General features: G+C 37.6%; 1 protein-coding gene across 1 annotated transcript in view; it reads right to left on the bottom strand.

Annotated features, from left to right (window-relative positions):
- LOC121729346 (protein obstructor-E-like) overlaps window positions 1-24,318 on the bottom strand; it is a 38,636-nt gene that overhangs the window by 3,455 nt on the left and 10,863 nt on the right. The window contains exons 2-4 of the mRNA XM_042117827.1: window positions 13,364-13,408; window positions 1,524-1,763; window positions 143-331 (exon numbers count right to left, since the gene is read on the bottom strand). Of these exons, the coding sequence (XP_041973761.1) occupies window positions 143-331; window positions 1,524-1,763; window positions 13,364-13,394 (460 nt within the window). The 5' untranslated portion in view covers window positions 13,395-13,408. The remainder of the gene's footprint in view (window positions 1-142; window positions 332-1,523; window positions 1,764-13,363; window positions 13,409-24,318) is intronic.

The raw sequence follows: 24,318 nt of genomic DNA, 5'->3' as shown, positions 1-24,318 counted from the left end.
AACTTCCGATGTTTTAAAAGCAACATTTTTTTTGACTTACAACCATAAAGTTAATATACCTAGCGGAAATATTAACTTTATGGTCACAGCTCACAAGTCACAGCTAATATTATCCAGTTTTTTGATTAACACATGAACTCACGATGTTTCTGACAGCCGTCAACGTTCTCCGGCCAGTCGCAGGAGTGCGCGACCTCGTTGTACAGCAGCCCTCCTATACAGAGCTGCTCGGTGGCTGTGCCGTTCCAGCATGTCCAGTAGCGGGTGCAGGAGGTCTCGTGCCCGAAGATACCGTACAGCCAGTCGCAGTGCTCCGTGCCGATTGGTGGATCTGGAAAATGTTGTTAAATGAAAGAAAAAAGAAGATAAGTATTATAAATGTTGAAAACTTTAGCTTAAAATGCGAAGAATTTGTGCTCTTCTAGGGTCTCCTTCGTCCTTAAATCATTCAGAACCCCATGACAAATGCTTACCTACAATACATTTTGCCAGATAGGAAAGCAAATTTTCAAAAGATTTTAGGCAGAACCCAACAGTTCTGCAAGAGGTTCTGCTAAACTCTTAGGTCTCATCGAACTCACAAACACCTCTCTAGTTGCTTTTTTAATGCCCATTTGCCCACTACATATTTTTTTTAAATGAAATAAGGAGGCAAACGAGCAAACGGGTCACCTGATGGAAACCAAACTACCATCACACATGGATACTCGCAAAATCAGAAGAGCTGTAGGTGCGTTGCCGGCCTTTTAAGAGGGAATACGCTCTTTTCTTGAAGGTTTGCAGGTCGTATAGGTCCGGAAATACTGTTGGTGACAGTAATTCGTTCCAGAGTTTTACAGTGCGCGGTCTACCGCGTAAGAAAGTTACGCGAAAAACGCACGGTGCAAGACTGCCACTCATCAAGGTGATGAGGATGGTATATTTTTCGCGTAAAATTTTTCCACCACTGCAATTCCTTCAAGCCAGACGTCAGGATCAACGGCGGTTACCGACCACAATTCCTTTGATATGATCTCCGAGTGTCCAGGAAATAAGCTAGTACTTAGGTACTTTTTTTTTATGAAATAAGGGGGCAAACGAGCATACGGGTCACCTGATGGAAAGCAACTTCCGTCGCCCATGGACACTCGCAGCATCAGAAGAGCTGCATGTGCGTTGCCGGCCTTTTAAGAGGGAATAGGGTAATAGGGGAGGGTAGGGAAGGGAAGGGAATAGGGGAGGGTAGGAAAGGGAATAGGGTAGGGGATTGGGCCTCCGGTAAACTCACTCTCTCAGCGAAACACAGCGCAAGCGCTGTTTCACGCCGGTTTTCTGCGAGAACGTGGTATTTATCCGGTCGAGCCGGCCCATTCGTGCCGAAGCATGGCTCTCCCACGTATGTGTACTTATTATTAAGGCACTGTATTATGAGTGCAGTATGAGGGAGACACTCTTGAAATAAATTTAGAAGAGAGTGGAGTAGGAAGAAAATCAGAAGTCTCTAGTTGCTTATCTGCACCTTCGGGTACACCAAAAACACTTACTTATCTGCACCTTCGGGTATTCACAGTAATTCGACCTCCACGGGTAGTCACATCCTTCGGTCACTCCTCTGTGCTTGCCAGCGAACACCAGCCCGTTGGGGCAGTCATACTGCACTGACTGTCCGCCGTCACACTCCCAGTATTTGTCGCAGTACTTGTCGTCTGCTACCACGCGAGCCTTCGTCTTGCATGGGTCTTCCACTTGGGCGCAGGCAGCCAGCGATAACGCTGCGAAGAGCACTGGAAATAAAGATGGCGGTTAGCTTTATATTTTTGGGCAGTCTCATTTTTACCTTATTATACCTACCCGAGTATAATAAGGTAATAAATGAGGCGGTGTCCGTAGCTATATTAAAGATATAAGATGTGTATTATGTGATGTGATGATGTAAAGCAACTTCCGTCGCCCAATGGACAACCGCAGCATCAGAATATACAGTGAGAGCTGCAGGTGCGTTGCCGGCCTTTTAAGAGGGAATAGGGTAATAGGGGAGGGTAGGGATGGGAAGGGAAGTGAATAGGGTAGGGGATTGGGCCTACGGTAAACTCACTCACTCGGCGAAACACAGCGCAAGCGCTGTTTCACGCCGGTTTTCTGTGAGAACGTGGTATTTCTCCGGTCGAGCCGGCCCATTTATGCCGTAGGATGGCTCTCCCACGTATGTGGTTATACTAATATTATTCTACTTCATTACAGACAATAGAGGTACAATTATATCAGGAAGTGCATTAGTTTACAAACTCCGAAGTCCGAGATCCAAGATCCAATCTACATCGAGATCCCATTACTTCAGAAGTTTGGACGTGGAGGACTCTTGTCCTTTAACTCACTAAATTTATACACTGTTACGTGTTAAAGAAGTTTAACTTGATTCTAAAGGAATAACTTTGTCCACACTGTGCCTTTTTATGTTCGTCAAGGGCATGCGTTATAGCGCAGTCAATAGCGAACGTGAGGCATGCCCGCGACGCATGCCCTCTGACCGTATCCAAAACTTCAAAAATGACAATACTGGCGTTGCGTTAATTGACGCATTCAATTATTGAATGCGCCAATATGAAAATTGAAGATGAAAGTGCACACTGCACAGTGTGCTGCACAATTAAAAACTGTAAAGTGCGATACAAGTCACAAGGCTTTATATGAACGTGGGCGGCCTGCTGGTAAAGGAGAACTGTCAAAAATACGTTTTTGTATGAGGGCAGTGTTAGTTTCTTTTTTCGCCACGTTCATTTAAAGCCTTGAAGAGTTGTATGTAGGGGTATCTGTTATGACAGATACTGCTAATGTTTTGATGCTAGAGTGCAGCACCAGCACAGACAGTAAATAAAAATTTTTGTTCGACGTTTGAAAAGGTCAAAAGTAGGTACGTAAGGTTTAAAAAACGTTCCAACTTCCAAATCATCAATTTCGCAGCATCGAAAATTGTTTCGATTTAAAAATAAAATTTTAAAAATAGAATCGAATTAAGAGCAGCCGGCATCAAACAGAGAGAACTGAATAGAAATTTTAAATCGAGCCTGATTGTACTGCCATTCATATTCATGGGTGGAAAGCCGAAAATCGCCGTTACTCGATCAAATGCGCAAAAAATTGAATGCATTTTCTACATTTAGTTCAGATCGAAAATTTAAATTGAAAAGATTATCTTTGGTTAAATGATTATTCATTCCTGATTTTCATAGTGATTGTATTCATTGCACGTTAAAATATAAAGATGGATTTTTTATTTTTAGAAAAGATACTTCATACTGGAAAAATTATAAAATATTGTATACATATAGCCAAACGTACTTTGTAAAATTGATTTGATTTTCAATTACTTAATTAATTACTCAAAAATATCTACAACTGGAAATTGGTTAAAACTTATCATGAGGTTTGGTGTCTGTTTGTCTTGCAACATGTAGCTTATAAACATTACATAGCTGTTACCGAATTTGTTATCACACACGGGGTGCGGCGGGTGAAAGTGCTGTTTCGCAACGGAGAGAATTTAGTACAATTTGTCGCCTCTGGAACTTTCTGTGATCTATGATAAATTTTGATAGTCCTTTGGATTTTGAACCGTATGTTACCTAAAAATAAAATTGAAATTTGAAATGCAGGACTTTTCTCTAAATCTGTTTTCAAAAACCAACTGTATATCAAAATGTGAAGGTTCATTTTACTTTGTAGTTTTCTCTGTAAGGTACAATGTGGTAGCCATAGAAGTCTATTTCGTGTAATTAATCTTGTAGAGTTGTTTGATAGCCAAAACGTGACTGCATGTGTGTGAGAAGCACGATGTAGAAAGCGGTTAGAGGATCATAGAGGTTAAGATTTTTGAGGATAAAACTTCGGAAAGAATACCTAACGAAGGAAGGAGAGAAAGTTAAAAAAATACTAAGACAGCACACCTTATTAAATAAAGCGTAGTTTTGTTAAAATAACAATCTGTAATTACACAGCGAGGCGTAGTTAACAATTAAACTCTGTCTTTACTTTTAAATATAATATTATAAATTATAATTAATTAAATGAAAGTTAAATCGCAAGAAATTCATTTTTGTGCTGATTAAAGGGGATAATATATTTAACGAGCTTTTACCCGCGGCTTCGCTCGCGTTAAGAAGTATTATTATATACAAACTTTCATCCCCTATTTTAACCCTTTGGAGGTAGAATTGATTAAAATCGTTTCTTAGCGGATGCCTACGTCATAATATCTACCTGCATGCTAAATTTCAGCCCGATCGGTCCAGTGGTTTGGGCTGTGCGTTAATAGATCACCATATCAGTCAGTCACCTTTAAGTTTTATTATATTGGTATATAGATTAATAGATTAAATATATAATTAATGAAATGAAAGTTAAATCGCAAGAAACTCATTTTTGTGCTGATTTAAGGGGTTATAGATGATATATTTAATTTATGTTGAATATTATCTATGAAAAAAGACAATGCGAAAGTGAAAATTCCACGAGGCATTAAGCCCGCCTTTGTACTAAAATGTGCAAAAACTTTAAAAGAAGAAGAAAGTATGGCGATATTTCTGCCTGTTTGTCTCTTATTTTTTACGCATAGATTATGTTTTATCGCGGTAAAATCAAAGAACAGATAAACTGAGGTTAAATAGAAGTCTTTGGGTAAAATGTACTATCAGAGAAGATGGTTCCTAGGCAGACGGTGGACCTAAGTAATTTGTTCGCGTTGTGTCAAACCCATCCGACCGATCACAGACATTGAATTGACATTTAAAGCCGACCAAATGACAAAGGTCCGTCAACTGCCTAGGAATCAATTTCCTCGATGGTCCTTTTGGCGCAACGGAGTGGCGAGCGTCTCTATAGGCAAGTTGCATTTAACTCTAAACTAGATCGAAGCTTCTAGAGCGACCAATTACCGCTATATTAATACCATCAAATCCTCGCATGGCATTTCGTGAAAGGTCACAGGTTCGCATCCGGCCCTTGCTAGTTATGGAAAATAACTAAGTGGACCACTTATGTAATAGGAAAATTACTAGTTTTACTAGTAGTAATGTTAAAAAATATACATTATATACTTATTACATAATATATAGAATATTTTCTTCGACGAAATTTATTTATCATAAATGTTAATTTTCGGTTGCTTCCTGGGATTTGAAGTGTCTCTATAGAGACACCTCAAATACCAGGCAATAAAGCCTGTGTGTGTGATTTTGATAAAATTGAGTACTTATACCCAATTTCATCAAAATCACAAACGGGACTCAAAGTATCTCTAATCACCATGCTAAATTTCAGCTAAATCGGTTCAGCGGTTTGGGCGTGAAGAGGTAACAGACAGACAGACAGACGGATAGACAAACAGACACACTTTCACATTTATAATATTAGTATGGATACTAAGGGAGGAGTATAGGGGCTGTCAAGGTGCAAGTTATTATTGATGTTACAACCTGACGTGTTCATCCATCGACTCAAAGTTATCTACTTTGAAAGTTTGGTAACTTCCTGTAGATGAGCATAATTGATTTACACAATAGTTAAACAATAAGTTTAAGCACGATGTTTGTTATGGTAATAGGAGCCGTTATGTCAATTTCAACATGTTACTTTACGTAACAGTGTACGTGTATGTGAATAAATATTGCATTACACAAAAACTATTTTGTCTTCACCTATTGGTTTGGAAATAAATATACAGTGTGTAACAAAAATAAGTCATAATACTTTAGGGTGTGTACGTGTTCCTTGTAGAGAGTTCACTGTGAAAGTAGCAGCACTGAAAGACGATTTTTTTTTTCACTTTTGTATGGGCAAGGGCCCGAGCGTCACAAATTTCCTCATACAAAAGTGAAAAAAAAAATTGGTCTTTCAGCGCTGCTACTTTCACAGTGAACTCACTACAATTAATATCACTTATTTTTGTTACGCACTGTATATTTGAGATATATTTCTTGTAACTAACACAATTTATTTCTCGTATACGTAATATAATATTTAATAGATTACATTTTATAGGACTAGTCGATAATTAATATGATTTGTATACTAACTAAAGATGTGCTTAGAAGTCAGAACTGACAGAAGCAACAGCCGCGTTTAGGAAAAAAAAATATTTTATGAGTAAGTACTACTTAGTTAATCCTGGAAAGATAACCATATTTTACCTTACACAAAAGATAACCATACGCTTGAGAAGCGCACAAACTCCCAATGCGATTTTTGTTACTGTACAGTTAAAATATCTACAATTTATTTAGATATTTAAAAAGTATATAAGGAATATGTGTATAAATAAAATGCATTGTTTTTATACTTATGAATTTTTTTAATATTATTAAACTGAAATTACAAAATTCTCAATTAAGACCCGACAAAAATGACTGTCTTTTGTTTAAAGGAACAAATCTTATGAATTTTCACAAAAAATCATAGTTTTTTTTCTACAATTAAGTAGGCAATAGTATAATCAGTCTTAAAAATCACAATAAAAAAGAATTAGCAAAATTTTAAGATGTTTGTGGCAAACGTCAACTTTGTGTTGCACTTTAACATTTCGCGCAAGATATTATGTTGGACATAATTTTCTTTTTATACGTGCAGAAGTTGCAGAAACGCCTTTTTTAGATGGAGGTTCTTCTATGAAGCCCTCTTCATAATCACTCTGTACCTCATCTTCCGACAGGTGATCCTCCCCCTCGCTATCACTTTATCAGCATACATCTTCTTCATTTTCCTCTCACCTGTCCAATATTTGTCTTATTTCATTGTATTTAAAGGCCGTCTACTAGTCATGATATTCCCTTTATGTTTTGCCTAAAACAAAACAATAATACGCTTTATACATAAAAAAATAAAAGAACAAAATACATCGTCAAAAGTTACGCAAAAGATAACCATACGCCTCGCGAGCGCACGTCAAACTCATAACTAAGAAACTGTGTTACTTACCACTATATAACAGCCGTTCCGCGAAAGGATAGATCGGCGACTTAGGCATTGGCTGGAACGCACACGCAGATTCGCCTGCTACTTAAAAAATACAGCATATTGTTTTCTGCGCGGGCGCCTCAGCGACGTAGGTCATCTTTCTAGGGTTAAACTTAGGATACATAAACTCAGTATTCCTTTTAAAAAATATGATTCTTATTGACCCTTTTCAGGTCCGTGGGCTAAGGCGTTTTATGAAGATTTGTAAAAGTATTTTTCTGACAGACGGCATCTGACAGATGTTTTAAATGTCGACCCTTGTCCCTGCACTCATTTAGCGGAGGTCAATGAGTTATAGTGATGAGTGCGATGACCTTTATCGATATTTTTACTTGATTTTTCTGTAGTACTGAATGGTATTCCAATTTCCATATTAAAAATAGCGTTCTTTTTTTGAAACCAAGTGAGGGTATTTCATATAAAAAACAGCGTTAACAGACATCAATAATTTATTACTAACATGCGAGCAGCGTGACCATAGACATTACATAATACAAATAAAATATAATGATAATAAAAATAAACGGCGCCATAAAAAAACGATTTTCCTCCTTTTTTGGTTCTGGAAACATTTTGTTGATTTGATGTAACCTTTTTGTTTGTTATAGCGGTCGTAAACTTTACTAACTGTTTGGGTCATAGGAACTTTAGGGTTCTTATCCTAAAAATAATCTAGTAGGCCGCTGTTCTATAAGCCGTATTAATACAAAAGGGTTGTCCTCCGTAAAAATTTGTATTGACTCTTGTGAGTGGAATTAAAAAAACCATTCTCAGTGAATGTCTACATTCAACAATGTGAGCGATTAATTTTTAACCACGTTTCGTATTTTTTCAGTATAAAACACTCCTGAATATAAAGGTGCAAGCAGAGGGCGCTGTTAGCACATACGGTAAATACAACCAAAATCCAACATTCAGTAGTGCACTTGGAAGGTGCAACCATAAAGTTAATATACCTAGTGGTATTAACTTTATGGTGCAACAGAGTAGATCTTCACTTTAGTCTACTTAATAAGTTTTTATTGTACAAAGTTACAAAGAGCCAACAAAAGAACAAACGTTTTATGTTACATAAACATTTCTCAAATCATTGACATTGTATAATCTTCCGCATTTAGCCGTGAGAAGAGGAAGTTACTTCTTTTCATCTTTTTATTTGTTTTTTAAAGTCGTGAACGAAATGCCTGTTAAAAATTGATATCCTATGTAAAATTTCTTAGATCTTCTTTGACCCATAGTATTGATATCTATATAAATATTATAAAGCGGAAAAGTTTGGTCGTTTGTTATTTTTGAATACGCTAATCTCAGGAACTACTGGTCCGATTTGAAAAATTATTTCAGTGTTAGATAGCCCATTTATCGAGGAAGGCTATAGGCTATATTTTATCACGCTAAGACTAATAGGAGAGAAGAAATAGAGGAAAATGTGGAAAAAACGTGGACTTATACAACGAACTACTGGAGTATTTTTTTTGTTACATTTGGCACAGATAAGAAGTAGACGACGTGAAGGAGAATAGGCTATTTTTTGGCAGTGTTCCCGTAAGATATTTAAAACGTGTGAAGCTACAAGCAAAAGTAGGTTATTATCATTTTGCTCGTACGGTGAAGGAAAACATCGTAGGGAAACACACGTGGTTAGTCCCAGACGTATTGACCAGCAGGGCTAGCATCACCACACAACAGTAGACATATGGGAAAGAATCATTGACATAAAAGAATCGACATACTGACAGATTATACCGACAAAATGACGGATTTCCATTGTCTAACTGTCACTTTGTCTTGTCTAACTGTCATTTTGTCTATTCTTCCGTAGAAAGAAACCTATTCTATGGTGACCATGCTACGCCTGCTGCTCATTCCTCTGGACTAGGCCGACTATATTGCGAGAATGCCGTATGGACTACGGAGGTAATTTGAGTGCCGGGAAAGGACATAGGGTATTTTTTATTCCGAAATAATATAGGTTCCTGCATGATAAAAGAATTTCGGTACAACGGATGTTGAGGCTTGCGTCGCTATATAAATTAAATGCAACGATGCAAAAGGCTTTTCTGAGTAAAGCATAATGTGAAGTGTTTTTTTTAATGAAATAAGGGGGCAAACGAGCAAACGGGTTTACCTGATGGAAAGCAACTTCCGTCGCCCATGGACACTCGCAGCATCAGAAGAGCTGCAGGTGCGTTGCCGGCCTTTTAAGAGGGAATAGGGTAATAACTAATAGGGGAGGGTAGGGCAGGGAATAGGGTACGGGGATTGGGCCTCCGGTAAACTCACTCACTCGGCGAAACACAGCGCTAGCGCTGTTTCACGCCGGTTTCTGTGAGAATGTGGTATTTCTCCGGCCGAGCCGGCCCATTCGTGCCGAAGCATGGCTCTCCCACGTATATAAAAGTACTTTATTTATTACTAGATGACCCCCGGCAACTACGTTGCGCCAAGACACGATTATGGCGCGGGAATCGTGCATTTTTCCGGGATGAAAGTATCCTATGTCCTTACCCGGGACACAAAGTATCTCCATACCAAACAGAAAAATTGGTTCAGCGGTTTTGTACCTCTTTTAAGACTTCTGTCTGTCTGTCTCTATCTCTTATGTTGAGATGTAACAGATAGAGACATGCTTCGCATTTATCCATACTAATATTATAAATGCGAAAGTATCTCTGTCTGTCTGTCTGTCTGTCTTGCTTTCACGCCAAAACTACTGAACCGATTGCAATGAAATTTTGTATACAGTTATTCTAGAGTCTGAGAAAGGACATAGGCTACATTTTGATGTGGGAAAATATCTTATTTCCATGAAAATTTCGATGAAAATGAATTCGCATTGCGCGTGGCCAGCGCACATCCCGGGGGTCCTGGGTTCGAGTCCCGCAGGCGGAACAAAAAGTTTTCAATGTTCCTGGGTCTTGGATGTGTATTAAAATAAAATTTCAAAAATCTTAAACAAATTTTATGTATAATACTAGCTGTTGCCCGCGACTTTGTCCGCGTGGACTTCAGTTTATAGCGCGCGATGTCAACAAAATTGGTGTCAAAAGCTTTTATAAAAAAACCCTGGTACCCCTTAAATCAATAGAGCTGTGCAGTGTGCACACAATAAGTATTTCATTTTTTTATATTAAATTTTATATTTTATGCCAAATTTTAAAGCTTATTTAGCCCTCCAATTACACAACTTTACCCATAAACTATTTATCATTGATAGATTTAAGGTTACGTCACACACAGATAAAGTACTGAGTTATTTAATACCGTAGAATAGATATAACAATCGAAAAAAATCGAAACTTAAATGTAAAATAATACCACGTCTTATAGAAAGACTTTTGAGCAAGCGTCAGCGCGATGTAGAAGACTCACGGCGCCATCTATTATGAATTGTTGGAACTAACTTAATTTGAACAAATTTACGCATTTTCACCCCCTTACAACCCTTTTTTCCAGTAAAAAAAGTAGCCTATGTCCTTTCTCAGGCTTTAGACTATCTGTATACAAAATTTCATTACAATCGGTTCGGAAGTTTTGGCGTTTGGCGTGAAAGCGAGACTGACAGACAGACAGACAGACAGACAGACAGAGATACTTTTGGCGTTTGGCGTGAAAGCGAGACTGACAGACAGACAGACAGACAGACAGAGATACGTTCGCATTTATAATATTAGTATAGATTATGTGCACACTGCACAGCTGTTTTTGGGTATTTTGATTAATTAAGGGCCGCGCTACACCGGAATAGCAGCGGCGAGGCGAGCACTTTCAGCGCTGCCATTCCGGTGTAGCGCGGCCCTAAGAGGGGTACCACTTGCCAGGGTTTTAAAAAGTTTTTAAATTTGACAAATTTTGTTGACACCGCGCGCTATAAACTAAAGTCCACGCAGACGAAGTCGCGGGCAACAGCTAGTAATATTATATAGTGTGGATAAGTCATGCATAATTTAATTTATGTCATAATATAATGTGTACGTTTATTATATTAATTAATCTTTTATATTTCCTGTGATCAAGAGATATTCTAATCACATAACAAGGCTTGAGTTATCTCATTTTCGAAAGCAGGTACATTGTATGGGTTGCGAAGGCTGTGCGAATTCTATTGTTAGAGTTTTGACTATAATGTTGCAATAATAATTATACTGGGTTTAACTATGGTTCATTTAACCATAGTTATGTTTATCTTTACTAATAATATCATAAATGCAAAGGTAGTCTCAAGTCTGTTACCACTTTACGCCCAAACCAAACCAAAGGAAAACCCATTTTGCTTTTTGGTATGAAGATACTTTGAGTCCCGGAAAAGTACTTAAGATACTTTTTCTCGGAACGTCTGATGCCCGATTTCTATGGTTTTGATAGAAGTTTATCTATCTATCTATCTAAGTTTATCTTTTCACATTAGCCAATCCAAATCAATCAATCAAAAAATCACAGTGCCGGTTTTAGCACTACTATCGCGCTGGCGTGATTTCTTCGGCGCCCCTGTCGAATTCTCGAAGCGCAAAAAGGGTGCCCCTTTTTAGCGCTCTGGGCGGTACTGTATACATAAACTTCAGTCAAATACCTCAGAAACTAAACACGGGACCTTTGCTTCGCACTCCATCACTTCGAAGGGGGAGCGAAATTCTTTGGACAAGATACCTACCATAACTAAGAGAGAAGGAAGAAGTTACAGTCTGTCAAGAAATTAAATAGTGGCAACATCGTAGTGCCATCCCTTTCAAATCAATCTAAGAAAAAAGGGATGACACTACGATGTTGCCATTTTTTAATTTCTTTACTTTCTTGACAGGCTATACGAGACAGTAGACCTACTACGATAACGTTTTGAGACTCAAACGATCGGCTGAGAATGCCGCGTCCTACGGGGCTAAAATGGTCACATTTAGCAATTCCTCTCAATCAATTCAGCAAATGAATTGTCAAAACTGTCAAACTGACAAATGTCAAATCAGTACAAAAATACAGAAATGAATTGCAAACAGAGTTGCATTTTGCGATTTTAGAAAAATGAATCATATTATGATTCATATCATGATTAACAAAGTAATTTCTCGTTTGTTAGAGGAGGACGCGGCATTCTCGTACGACTGTTTGAGTCTCAAAACGGTTTCGTGGTACGGCACTTAGGTTGACCAACTAGCACGAGCGCCATAATCGCGCTATCAACATTTTCCAAAGCTGGCTTCGGCCTGCGGTGCTAAAATGGTCGCTTTGGAGAATCATATATTGAATCGTAATATGATTCATTTTTAAACTCCTCTTTGCGTGCAATTCATATAGTGATTCGCGGTTTCGCGGTGACCAATCATTAATCGAAGCGAATCACTATATGAATTACACGCAAAGTGGAGTTTAAAAATTAATCACATTATGATTAATTATAATTATGATTCTCCAAAGCGACCATTTTAGCCCCGCTGACCGAGCATTCCAAGTTCGGTTGAAAGATTTTCTTTTAAAGGCTCTCACGCAATAATTTATATAACTTTAGTCCTTACAAGATTCAAGACTATGAAAATGATGTTTTTTATTAATGTCTAATTCAATATCCGTTACATTGATGTAAAATAATGAAATGTTTCATTATTTTAACCTAATTGATTGGGGTCAAAACTTAATCACGTTAATGTACAGAAAATGTCTTTTTATTTCCCCTAAACATCGGGTCACTTAATTTTTAGGTTATTTCATATTTGGGTTAATTGGAAGGTGAACTCTCGTTAAAGTTAGATTTAAACGGATACCTAGGGCCGTAACTACGTAGAGCTGGCTTAATGGTTTCTTAGAATTTTTGTTTGGAGTTTAATCCATGTTTACAAAAAACTATTTAATAAAATTAAACCCATATACATTATCTGTCAAACTCATCATTAAGGTGCTCCCCCTACGGAGATGCCGTAATTTACCGTTTTTAAAGTAAATAATATTAACTCATAATTTGAAAGCTACAAAATTATAATAAAAATACAGCAATAATCTTCAGCATATCAACATTCCTTTCTCTGTTATTAATTTCCTATTTTTGTTTATTATACTCGACATGATATCTGATATCAGCTCCCTAAGTAATACCAATTTATTTAAATTCAAGCATACATTCAGCATCTCCCTAGTATTTACAAATTACGTTTATTTGAAACACACGCCAATAGATCGACTATAATATCATTAACTACATTTGCCGTTTGATTTTTTTAGGTAAATTTTGAACTAAGATAAGTAAAAAAAAATAGGATTTTTGTGCGATCTCGGCAACGCGTCAAATGTATGGTCAAGGTCGTTTGCTCAGGAGATGGGATTAAATTGAAGTAATAAAAGGCCATTCTTATTACGGTCTCCAATTCTCCATTACGGTCTTAAAACTTACCGATTAAGCTCGTCGTGTGATGCGTCGCCATGTTGCTTCACTTGTCTGAAACAAAAGACGATCACTTTAATACTAATAGCAGCTAATATCTTTCACACCAATCGCTAATAGAGGTAGGTAATAACCGATTGGCCTGCCGCCTCCAAATATGTATATATAAAACTCAAAGGTGACTGACTGACATGCTGATCTATCAACGCACAGCCCAAACCACTGGATCGATCGGGCTGAAATTTGGCATGCAGGTAGATGTTATAACGTAGGCATCCGCTAAGAAAGTATTTTGATAAATTCCAACCCCAAGGGGTTCAAATAGGGGATGAAAGTTTGTATATTATAATACTTCTTAACGCGAGCGAAGCCGCGGGCAAAAGCTCGTCTAGAATATTATTTGAACTGAATAATACACCTTCATATTATAGTGTCTACAGAAGCTAAAATCTTATTGTCCCTGTCCGATACGCTGGAAGAGGCGCTTAACAGACAAAAACAAAACATTGTTTAACTGTAACTTTATCATTATTAATATTATATCATATTATATTTATTGTAAACATCTTTTTTATTTTATTGATAACGAGCTTTTGCCAGCGGCTTCGCTCGCGTTAAGAAGTATTATTATACTACACAAACTTTCATCCCCTATTTGAACCCCTTGGGGTTGGAATTTATCAAAATCCTTTCTTAGCGGATGCCTACGTTATAGACCTGCATGCCAAATTTCAGCCCGATCCGTCCAGTGGTTGAGCTGTGCGTTGATAGATCACTATGTCAATCAGTCAGTCAGTCACCTTTGAGTTTTATACAGGGTGTAACAAAAATAAGTGATAATACTTTAGGTTGTGTACGTGTTCCTTGTAGAGAGTTCACTGTGAAAGTAGCAGCGCTGAAAGACCAAATTTTTTTTCACTTTTGTATGGGGAAATCGTTACGCTCGGGCCCTTGCCCATACAAAAGTGAAAAAAATGTTCGTCTTTCAGCGCTGCTACTTTCACAGAGAACTCTCTACAAGGAACACGTACACACCCTAAGGTATTATGACATATTTTTGTTACACACTGTAAGTATATATAGATAGGCGTTACTATATGCCTCTTTCTCATCTTAATTAATCTTAGTTAAGATCAGAATGACGTCATCAGGGAAACGTCTACTTTGTCCAAAAACTTTTCTATATTCCGTACTGACTGAAAGGCTCATAAAAATTATATGTACTATAAGAGAAGTTGATTCCTAGGCAGATGGTGGACCTACGTTAATTGGTCGCCTTATGTCATACCCAGCCGACAGATCATAGCTAACATTGAATTGCCATAACCCGACCTAATGACGTTGGTCTGTCAACTGCCTATGCATCAACTTCTCTGATAGTACATTGTACCTAGTTACATGGCAATTTCTTCGATGGTTACAATAATTCAGAATTCAGATCAGTGTTCCCGTGAATTTTTGTTTCAATGGGGTCTTTTGGGGTTCAACACAATAAAACATCTAGAATCTAAATCTATTCGTTGTTGTGGAGTTTTCTAGATTTTAGATAGCTTTTATCAATGGGAAACTATGCATTTTGATTTATTATTAAAAATCAGCTTAGTTTATCAGAGCAAATAATGTCGTTATTAAAGATTCCTCGTGTCATGCGTAAACGGTAAAGTGCAATGTGATTTCTCGTAAAGCCGGGTCCAGACGAGTGTAACGTGTAATGTAAGATTACGTGTATTTAGCGTCAACAGTGTGGACGGCACACGAACTCAAAGCGAATTGTCTAAACGAGCCTTTGTGCTCGCGCGAAAACCGACAGCCGATGGATAAACCCCGAGCGTTACATGTAATGCTCGTAGTGCCGCGGCCGTCCACACGTAGAATTCGTGTTACAAGGTAAATTACATTACACGTTACACTCGTCTGGACCCGGCTTAAATGAATCTAAGGATAGAACATCGTCTGCGTATCCGCCAAACTCTCACTCCGTTACGCCAAGATTAGTTTATTGCGCAGGAACCGTATATTTTTCGGGACAAAAAGTATCCTTCGTCGTTTACCGGGGTTCAAAGTATCTCCATACCAAATTTCAGCAAAATCGGTTCAGCGGTTTGGGCGTGAAGAGGTAACAGACAGACTGACACATTTACGCATATAATATAATATTATTACGTGTGCATGGTATTACTTAGTAAGCCCTTTTCTCAACCTATTTCAAATTTTTAAGCAATGTTCCATACAAAAAGGGCCCCAATTCTAAGACTCCCAACAATGGTTAGTAGGTCACGCATTCGATTCCCAGGCGAATAATGGGCGTTTAAGATATTATGGTGATTGTGAAAATGTGAGAAAATGTGTGAATAGATTGACCAAATATGGTCATGTGCGATCTAGATAACAACGCAGTAATGTTCACATCCGTTCTCGTATTCTAGCATTTTGCAGTTTAGAAAGGTTTGTTTTTACAGATTAATATGAAAAGATCAGATTAAAAATACTAATTAATTCTACTCTTCAACTTAACCAATTCTAATCGATCATCGTGTTTTGGATTTTCCGGTATGCTCTCATCTTTCCATCATCGAAATGTCTAGCTGCTTATGCCTATCTTTTTTTATGAAATAAGGGGGCAAACGAGCAAACGGGTCACCTGATGGAAAGCAACTTCCGTCGCCCATGAACACTCGCAGCATCAGAAGAGCTGCAGGTGCGTTGCCGGCCTTTTAAGAGGGAATAGGGTAATAGGGGAGGGTAGGGATGGGAAGGGAATAGGGTAGGGGATTGGGCCTCCGGTATACTCACTCACTCGGCGAAACACAGCGCTAGCGCTGTTGCACGCCGGTTTTCTGTGAGAACATGGTATTTCTCCGGTCGAGCCGGCCCATTCGTGCCGAAGCATGGCTCTCCCACGTATAAATATATAAATATAAATATCTGAGTAAGTCCTGTACAGGGTACTAATTAATATTATATTATTTTTCTGGTTCTTTGTATTCATAAATAAAGGAACTAGCTTTTTCCTGCGGCTTTGCTTGCTAAAAATGAAATATGGTATAAATATATTACCGAAACGCTAGATGCAGCACAGACAGCACAGACAGTAAATAAAAAGTTTCGTGCGACGTTTGACAACGTTTCTGTCAATGTTCTGATATGACGTGTGCAATGTCAGATTATTTGCTGTACGTGCTTGTAGCGCCCTCTGCTCCGACCTTTGCGTATATTTCCCATTGAAAATGAGGAAGATATATAACAGGCTTATAAATTGTAAGCCTGTTATAAATCTTACTTACTTCCTTACTTCAGAATAAGTTATAATTCTAGTACGGATAGTCATAAACATAATAAATTAACACAGGGTATACTAGTGGTCCCAAGTGTAAGCCGCTGACCACTGAGGAAGCCACGGCATTTCCTCTGGTCGTTTACGGTGGCTTACATCACGCGCGCTTTCACCGCACACGTTTGCGACATTCCTGATGCTGTCGCAAGATGACACGCGGACTGACATGCGAAAAACTCGTCACGGGATGACTGAAAGTAAATTGCTTAAATTTCAGAACACACACCTCTAATGTCTTTTTTTATGAAATAAGGGGGCAAGCGAGCAAACGGGACATCTGATGGAAAGCAACTTCCGTCGCCCATGGACACTCGCAGCATCAGAAGAGCTGCAGGTGCGTTGCCGGCCTTTTAAGAGGGAATAGGGTAATAGGGGAGGGTAGGAATGAGAAGGGAATAGGGGAGGGTAGGGCAGGGAATAGGGTAGGGGATTGGGCCTCCGGTAAACTCACTCACTCGGCGAAACACAGCGCAAGCGCTGTTTCACGCCGGTTTTCTGTGAGCCCGTGGTATTTCTCCGGTCAAGCCGGCTCATTCGTGCCGAAGCAGGACTAAAAATAAATAAATAAATAAATAAATGTCTAGAGGTGTGTGTTCCAAAATTTAACCCAGTATAATGATCCGTGCTCATATCTCGAATGTAAAGGCCACAACTAGTAGGTAAAGTTAAAATACTTTTAGGGAGATCGCAGACGACAGACGTCTACCATGCCTACTATAATATAGTGCAGTAGTTTAGTCAATTTATCGAAAACTAGCTGTTGCCCGCGACTTCGTCCGCGTGGCCTTTAGTTTACAGTTGTTCCCGTACATCGATTGAGACGTTTACGCGCAAATCAGAAAAGTATATTGTAAGAATCGCCCATTTTTCCAGGACAAAAAATATTCCTTGTCCCAGATTCAAATTAGTATCTCCAATCTCCATGCCAAATTTCATCAAAATAGATTAAATAGTTTAGGCGAGAATCATAAACGTTTATTGTGCGGGAACCGTATATTTTCCGGGATAAAAACTATCTCTTGTCCTTTCCCGAGACTGAAAGTATTGCCATACCAAATTTCATTAAAATAGATTAAATAGTTTAGGCGATAATCATAAAAGTACGGTACATTTTCCGGGACAAAATTAGTATTCCTTGTCCTTTCCCGAGACTCAAAGTATCTCCATACCAAATTCCATCAAAATAGATTGAATAGTTTACGCGCAAATCATAAAAGTATATTGTGCAGTAACCGTACATTTTTCCGGGACAAAATGTATCCTATGTTCTTTTTCGGGACTCAAAGTATCTTTATACCAAATTTCAGCAAAATGGGTCCAGCCGTTTACGCGTGATGTCGTGACCACGCGAAATATAACGTTCCGCGCAGCTTCGCCCGCGTAAATTAGATATTTCATAGACAAATTAGTCTTCAAAAAATAGCCTATAATCCTTCACGTCATGGTATATTTCTTATCTGTGCCAAATAACAGAAAAATTGCTCCAGTAGTTCGTGAGATAAGCCCTTTCAAATAAGTTCTCCCGTTTTTTTACACTTTCCTCTATTTCTTCGCTCCTATGAGTCTTAGCACGATAAAATATAGCTTATAGCCTTCCTCAATAAATAGACTATTTAACACTGAAAGAATTGTTCAAATCGGACCAGTAGTTCCTGAGATTAGCACGTTCAAATAAGCCCTTTCAAATAATTTCCCCCCGTTTTTTCCACACTTTTCTCTAATTCTTCGCTCCTATTAGTATTAGCGTGATAAAATATAGCCTATAACCTTCCTCGATAAATGGGCTATCTAACACTGAAAGAATTTTTCAAATCGGACCAGTAGTTCCTGAGATTAGCGCGTTCAAACAAACAAACTAACAAACTCTTCCGCTTTATAATATTAGTAAGTATAGATTACCGTGAAATGCTTAATAAAAGATACACGGCTAAAAGATCAATACAAACTGTACAAGTTGACAATCGGCGAGTGTTCCGGAAGTTTTAATTAACGGGAAATTGTTCTTCCCGGAAACTTCCCGGGCAACTCCTAACTTTTACAACTTTCGAATAATCGTAATCTTTGTAAGAGTTTTGTCTTACATGACACGTACCTTCTGTCGCAAATATAGAGGAAGTAATGAAAGAACGGGGTGAAACCACATTTTCAGCCCGTTCTTTCATTACTTCTTCTATATTTGAATGTGAAAATACGGGATGAAAATGCGGGGTAAAAACTGAAAACACGGGGTGATAATGTAGGTTGAAAATACAGGATGAAAATACGGAGTGAAAATACGGGATGAAAATACGGAGTGAAATTACGGGTTGAAAATATGGGGTAAAAATATAGGGATGAAAATACGGGGTGAAAATGCGGGGTAAAAGTCTATTTAATAAAGGAGAAATGTCACGTGACAGTAAAATTCTGACGATCTCTGTGGCTCAGTGGGTGGGCTGTCGGTAGCTCAGCCGGGGGTCGCGGGCTCGAATCCCGCCGACGGAACAAAAAGTTTTCAAAGTTCCTGGGTCATGGGTGTGTATTAAATATGTGTATGATATAATAAAAATCTTAAATATATGTATAGTATAAAAGTATTAAATATAAAAATGGTGGCGGTAAATCGATGAAAGTAATTTCAATAATTATTATTGTACAAGTGCGCCGATCTTAAGATTGAATTTATCTACAAATACGAATGTACGATCAGAAAAATAAATTTATAGATTAATGAGTATATTGCAGCAGATCTACGTTATTTGGTCGGGTTATGTCACAGAATAGGATAATAGTTGGTTATGTCAAGACATTGACAATTATTACGTCTGCTTGACATAACGCAACCGAATTACGTAGACCTCCACCATCTGCATAAGAATCAAATTCTCTGAGTGAAGCCAAACGAGCGTCATTTGTGAGTTGTGAGTCGCAGAATTTCGGTCGCGTGAGTAAATATCTTTTCATACAAATCATGATTCACAAAATTACGCTCTTGTGAATCAAACAGGACTTTTGTATGAAACTCAGTGACGGATTAAGACTACATGATGCCCTAAGCAATCCATGCCTGTGGGGCCCCCCTATCCGTATCTCAACTAGAATCGGTCTTTGAACCTTTACTCTTCTGGTGTCCGCTTAGACGTGGTGGCCTAGGCAATTGCTTAATTTGATTAAGGGCTAATCCGTCCCTGATGAAACTGAATGCAGCAGAATTTCTGCCAGCCGAAATTCTGCGACTCACAAATTGCACTCGTTTGGCTTCACCTAATTCTTAGTATAGTTAGTACCATGGCAGCAGCCGCAGCGCAGCAGCGAAAATTGAAACACTGTTGAACTTTTCTTTGTATAGGTAGGTACATCAAACAAACTTTCTTCACTTACTACATGAATTCAAGTTCACAAATCTTTTCTATGTATATATATATATATATATATATATATATATATATATATATATATATATATATATATATATATATATATATATATATATATATAATAAGTACATAGAAAAGATTTGTGAACTTGAATTCATGTAGTAAGTGAAGAAAGTTTGTTTGATTTATATGTATATATATATATATATATATATATATATATATATATATATATATATATATATATATATATATATATATATATATATATATATATATATTTTTATGTGATAAGGGGGCAAACGAGCAAACGGGTCACCTGATGGAAAGCAACTGCCGTCGCCCATGGACACTCGCAGCATCAGAAGAGCTACAGGTGCGTTGCCGGCCTTTTAAGAGGGAATAGGGTAATAGGGGAGGGTAGGGATGGGAAGGGAATAGGGGAGGGTAGGGAAATAGGGTAGGGGATTGGGCCTCCGGTAAACTCACTCACTTGGCGAAACACAACGCAAGCGCTGTTTCACGCCGGTTTTCTGTGAGAACGTGGTATTTCTCCGGTCGAGCCGGCCCATTCGTGCCGAAGCATGGCTCTCCCACGTATACGTATATATATATATATATATATACGTATACGTGGGAGAGTATATATATATATATAATAGAAGTCGTGACATGTAATGGCGAAACATAATATATTATCCAACCCACGCAGTAATTACACATATAATTGTTTTTGTTTCAAAGCATACAATGTCATTGTCCTACTTAAAAAGTCCCAAATTAGGATCTGCTCTTAAAGCCCAACGTAACTGAAATCTAGTTTCGTTGACGTACAACTATAATGAATGTCGCACATTTTTTGTATTCGGGGTTCATGAACGTGCTCTATTATATAAATCCTATATTATACAATATTGTGACGACTGAAGTTGATCTATTGTGATTTCGTAGAAAATGGACTGAAATGTAATGCAGTATAATAGACAGCTTGGTGGAATAAGAGGGGCAAATCCATACTTCCATACTTCCATACCTACTTATCCATACTATTAAGTACCATATTATATTTCACTAAATATGTACCTATCATATGTACTAAATCTACCAACAGCGATCCGAAAAAAATGTTTAAGGATGATTTAAGGATTCCTTTAAGCGCGCGAGAGGGGCAGTCTCAGAAGGGAATTGAGTATTATTTCCTGTAGCTACGTAATCGTATTTTTTTTATGTCAAATGAATATAAGCGGTCAAAAGTTTTATACGACCATAATATTGATAAGTGATAACCATTAGCCATGTCCACACTGTGCACTTTCATCTTCAATGTTCGTCATCAACCTTCATATTGGCGCATCAATAATTGAATGCGTCAAAGAACGCAACGCCAATATTGTCATTTTTGAAGTTTTGGATACGGTCAGAGGGCATGCGTCACGGGAATGCCTCACGTTCGCTGTTAACTGCGCTATAACGCATGCCCTTGACGAACAGAAAAGGCAAAGTGTGGACAAAGCTAATGATCACAGAAGCTCATAAGTCACGAGTCATGACTATTGAATGTCATGAAATATTTTATAATGAGTATAAAAGTGTGACGTCCATTTAACGATACGTAGACGTAGTTAGTATATTATGCAACATTAAAGTCCCGTAACTTTTACCCCATATCCCAGAATGGATCCCGGGTTAAGGAACAAAGCCCGCGTGTGCCACCAACTTTTGTATAACCGCGTTAAAATATTTATGGCACATTTGGGTTACAGTGCCGTCATCAGCGAAACGTCAAAATTGACAAATTCAGTCGAAAATTGCTCATATCAATAAAATATTCTTTGTGCCTTGCTGGATGCAGTCCGTTTTTTATCAAACTACAAAATGGCTTCCTTATGAAAAGTCAAACGTTTGTTGGACTTACTATATATTGCTGTACGATCGAATAAGGAATGAAGTTGCATTAATGTTGATTTAGAATAGAAACGAGGTGTCACTATGAATAGCTCATATTTTGCTGATTGCTTGTGCCTAGGACCTAGGTCAATGCTAAGGGTTCACTACAAACTTAATGCAAAAATAGTTTTTGTTGAATCTAAAATAAAATTATCATCGGTGAGTAAACGTACCGGTTAAAACAAACACTGACTGTATTGGATCGTCTGCAGTTAGGACTAGGGTTGTCAACGAGAGGAAAATGTAATATTTGAGATCTAGGTTTTGCCCTAGAAAAGGCTAATAATAATAATTTTGCGATTAATAGATTAAAAATATGCAATAATAGTAAATCCGATGCCATTATATTGTAATGGGACAAGTGTCAAGTACAATACATAATATAGGTACCCCGCGTTCCATTAAGCGTTAAATCCTATCAAAATGCCTCCTATTTGAACGTTTTGATCGTTTTTAACGCTTGTCTGACCGATTTAAGTACTTTTTTCATTAAAGCCTTCTTATTTAATAAGTAAATGAAAAAAAAAGAAAACATAGGGACATTGTATTAGTGGCCGTAGATATTCAGGAAAAAAATTATAACTCTACTAGCATTATCCAGGGAGGAAACAGGGGACAACGTTTGTATGGAAAAAAGGGCGGTGTGGTCTCCTCTTGGAACGCGGGGATTATGTAGACGTATAGCGTAGTAGCCAAAAGCCATATTTGAAACAATGTCATTTAAAAAAAAGTCTAAGTCAATGCACCGCCGGTCAGAATATTTTACGAGTTAACAGTAATAAGACGCCTAGTTGTCTCGCTCTTTTACTTTAGACAGCAAACTATGTTTAAAGTTTAGTTTATTTTATATCTTTAAACGAGCAATTCTTGTATATATATATATATATATATATATATATATATATATATATATATATATATATATATATATATATATATATATATATTAATTATATATATTATAATTGGAATCTCGGAATCGGCTCCAACGATTTTCATGAAATTTTGTATAATATAGGGGGTTTTGGGGGCGATAAATCGATCTAGCTAGGAATCATTTTTAGAAAATGTCATTTTATTCGTGTTTTATTGAATACCGAGCAAAGCTCGGTCAAACAGCTAGTGTATTATAAAAGGGCACATGCCTCATTTATCCATATGTTAGGCTAGGTAGAGCCAAGGATTCACTTCAGATATAGCTAGGATAGAGTGACAGCCCTAACTATCAAGGGAAAATATTGATTCGCTCGACACAACAATCATAACGTGGGCTACCATTGGACGGGAATGGCGGGCTTTATCCTACTACATATTATAGAAAATACTGTGGTTTTATATTATGAGACTTCAAATATACCAAAAGTGGTAGAAATACCATCGTACCATCTTAGAAATTGATTCTAATAGGCTTACGTTACTTAGGTTGCAGTAGATATAACCCGACCAAATAACGTATGTCTTCCATCAGCTATGTATCAATTTCTCTGAGAGTACAATATGAACAATCTTAGTACCAGTTGACAATACTAAAAAGTAAAAATACCCCGTGCTAGTTACTGACGCCGGTTTTTCTTGCCTAGTATTTTACACTTGCAAAATGGTCCTACCACTAGGCTAGTATCGATAGGACCATTTTGCAAGTACTATTGAGCAATATTATATTAATACAGACATTAAATATTTTGAATACAATGATTAATGTAATTTATACATTTAAGAACATATTTTCAACAAACTAATATAGAAAACTATACTTATTATACAGAGCTATTTCTCACAGACTTGAGTTAAGCTTGTTCAATGTACTGGAAACGGGTCTGTACACAATAAAACGTAGTCAACATGCACAATAGGAATTTAATGGAATAGTTTAAAATATACTGACTGATGTAGGGACAAAAATAATAAAGAAAAGCTACAATCAACAAAATGGATTCATAGACAGATCAAGATGGCGTATCTATTTGGTCGGGTTAAGTAAAAGTAACGTAATGTTAGTTATGATTTGTTGACTGGGCTTGCCATAACTCGATAAAATTAAGAAGGCCAAACCGCAAAATGAAATAATCGCGCGATCTCTGGCTCTACAAACCATTGAGCCACAGGGTTTGACAAAATATTGATGCCATATTAAGTTCAAGAAGTGTCCATATTTTATATAAACATACGGTCTACCTATTTTGTTTTAGGGTTGGTCCCGACTCACGTAAAAAGGTCGACCCTCAACCCGAGCCAAAAATACACAGGGTTGTTATTGAAGACACGATTAGACAGAAGTGGGTAACTAACATTAGAAGAGTAATTACTCATTTTTTCCCTTATAATTT

Source organism: Aricia agestis, chromosome 8 (assembly GCF_905147365.1).
Source record: "Aricia agestis chromosome 8, ilAriAges1.1, whole genome shotgun sequence".
NCBI lineage: Eukaryota > Metazoa > Arthropoda > Insecta > Lepidoptera > Lycaenidae > Aricia > Aricia agestis.
Note: the sequence above shows the minus strand (reverse complement) of the source record. Positions and strands in the feature narration are given on the sequence as shown.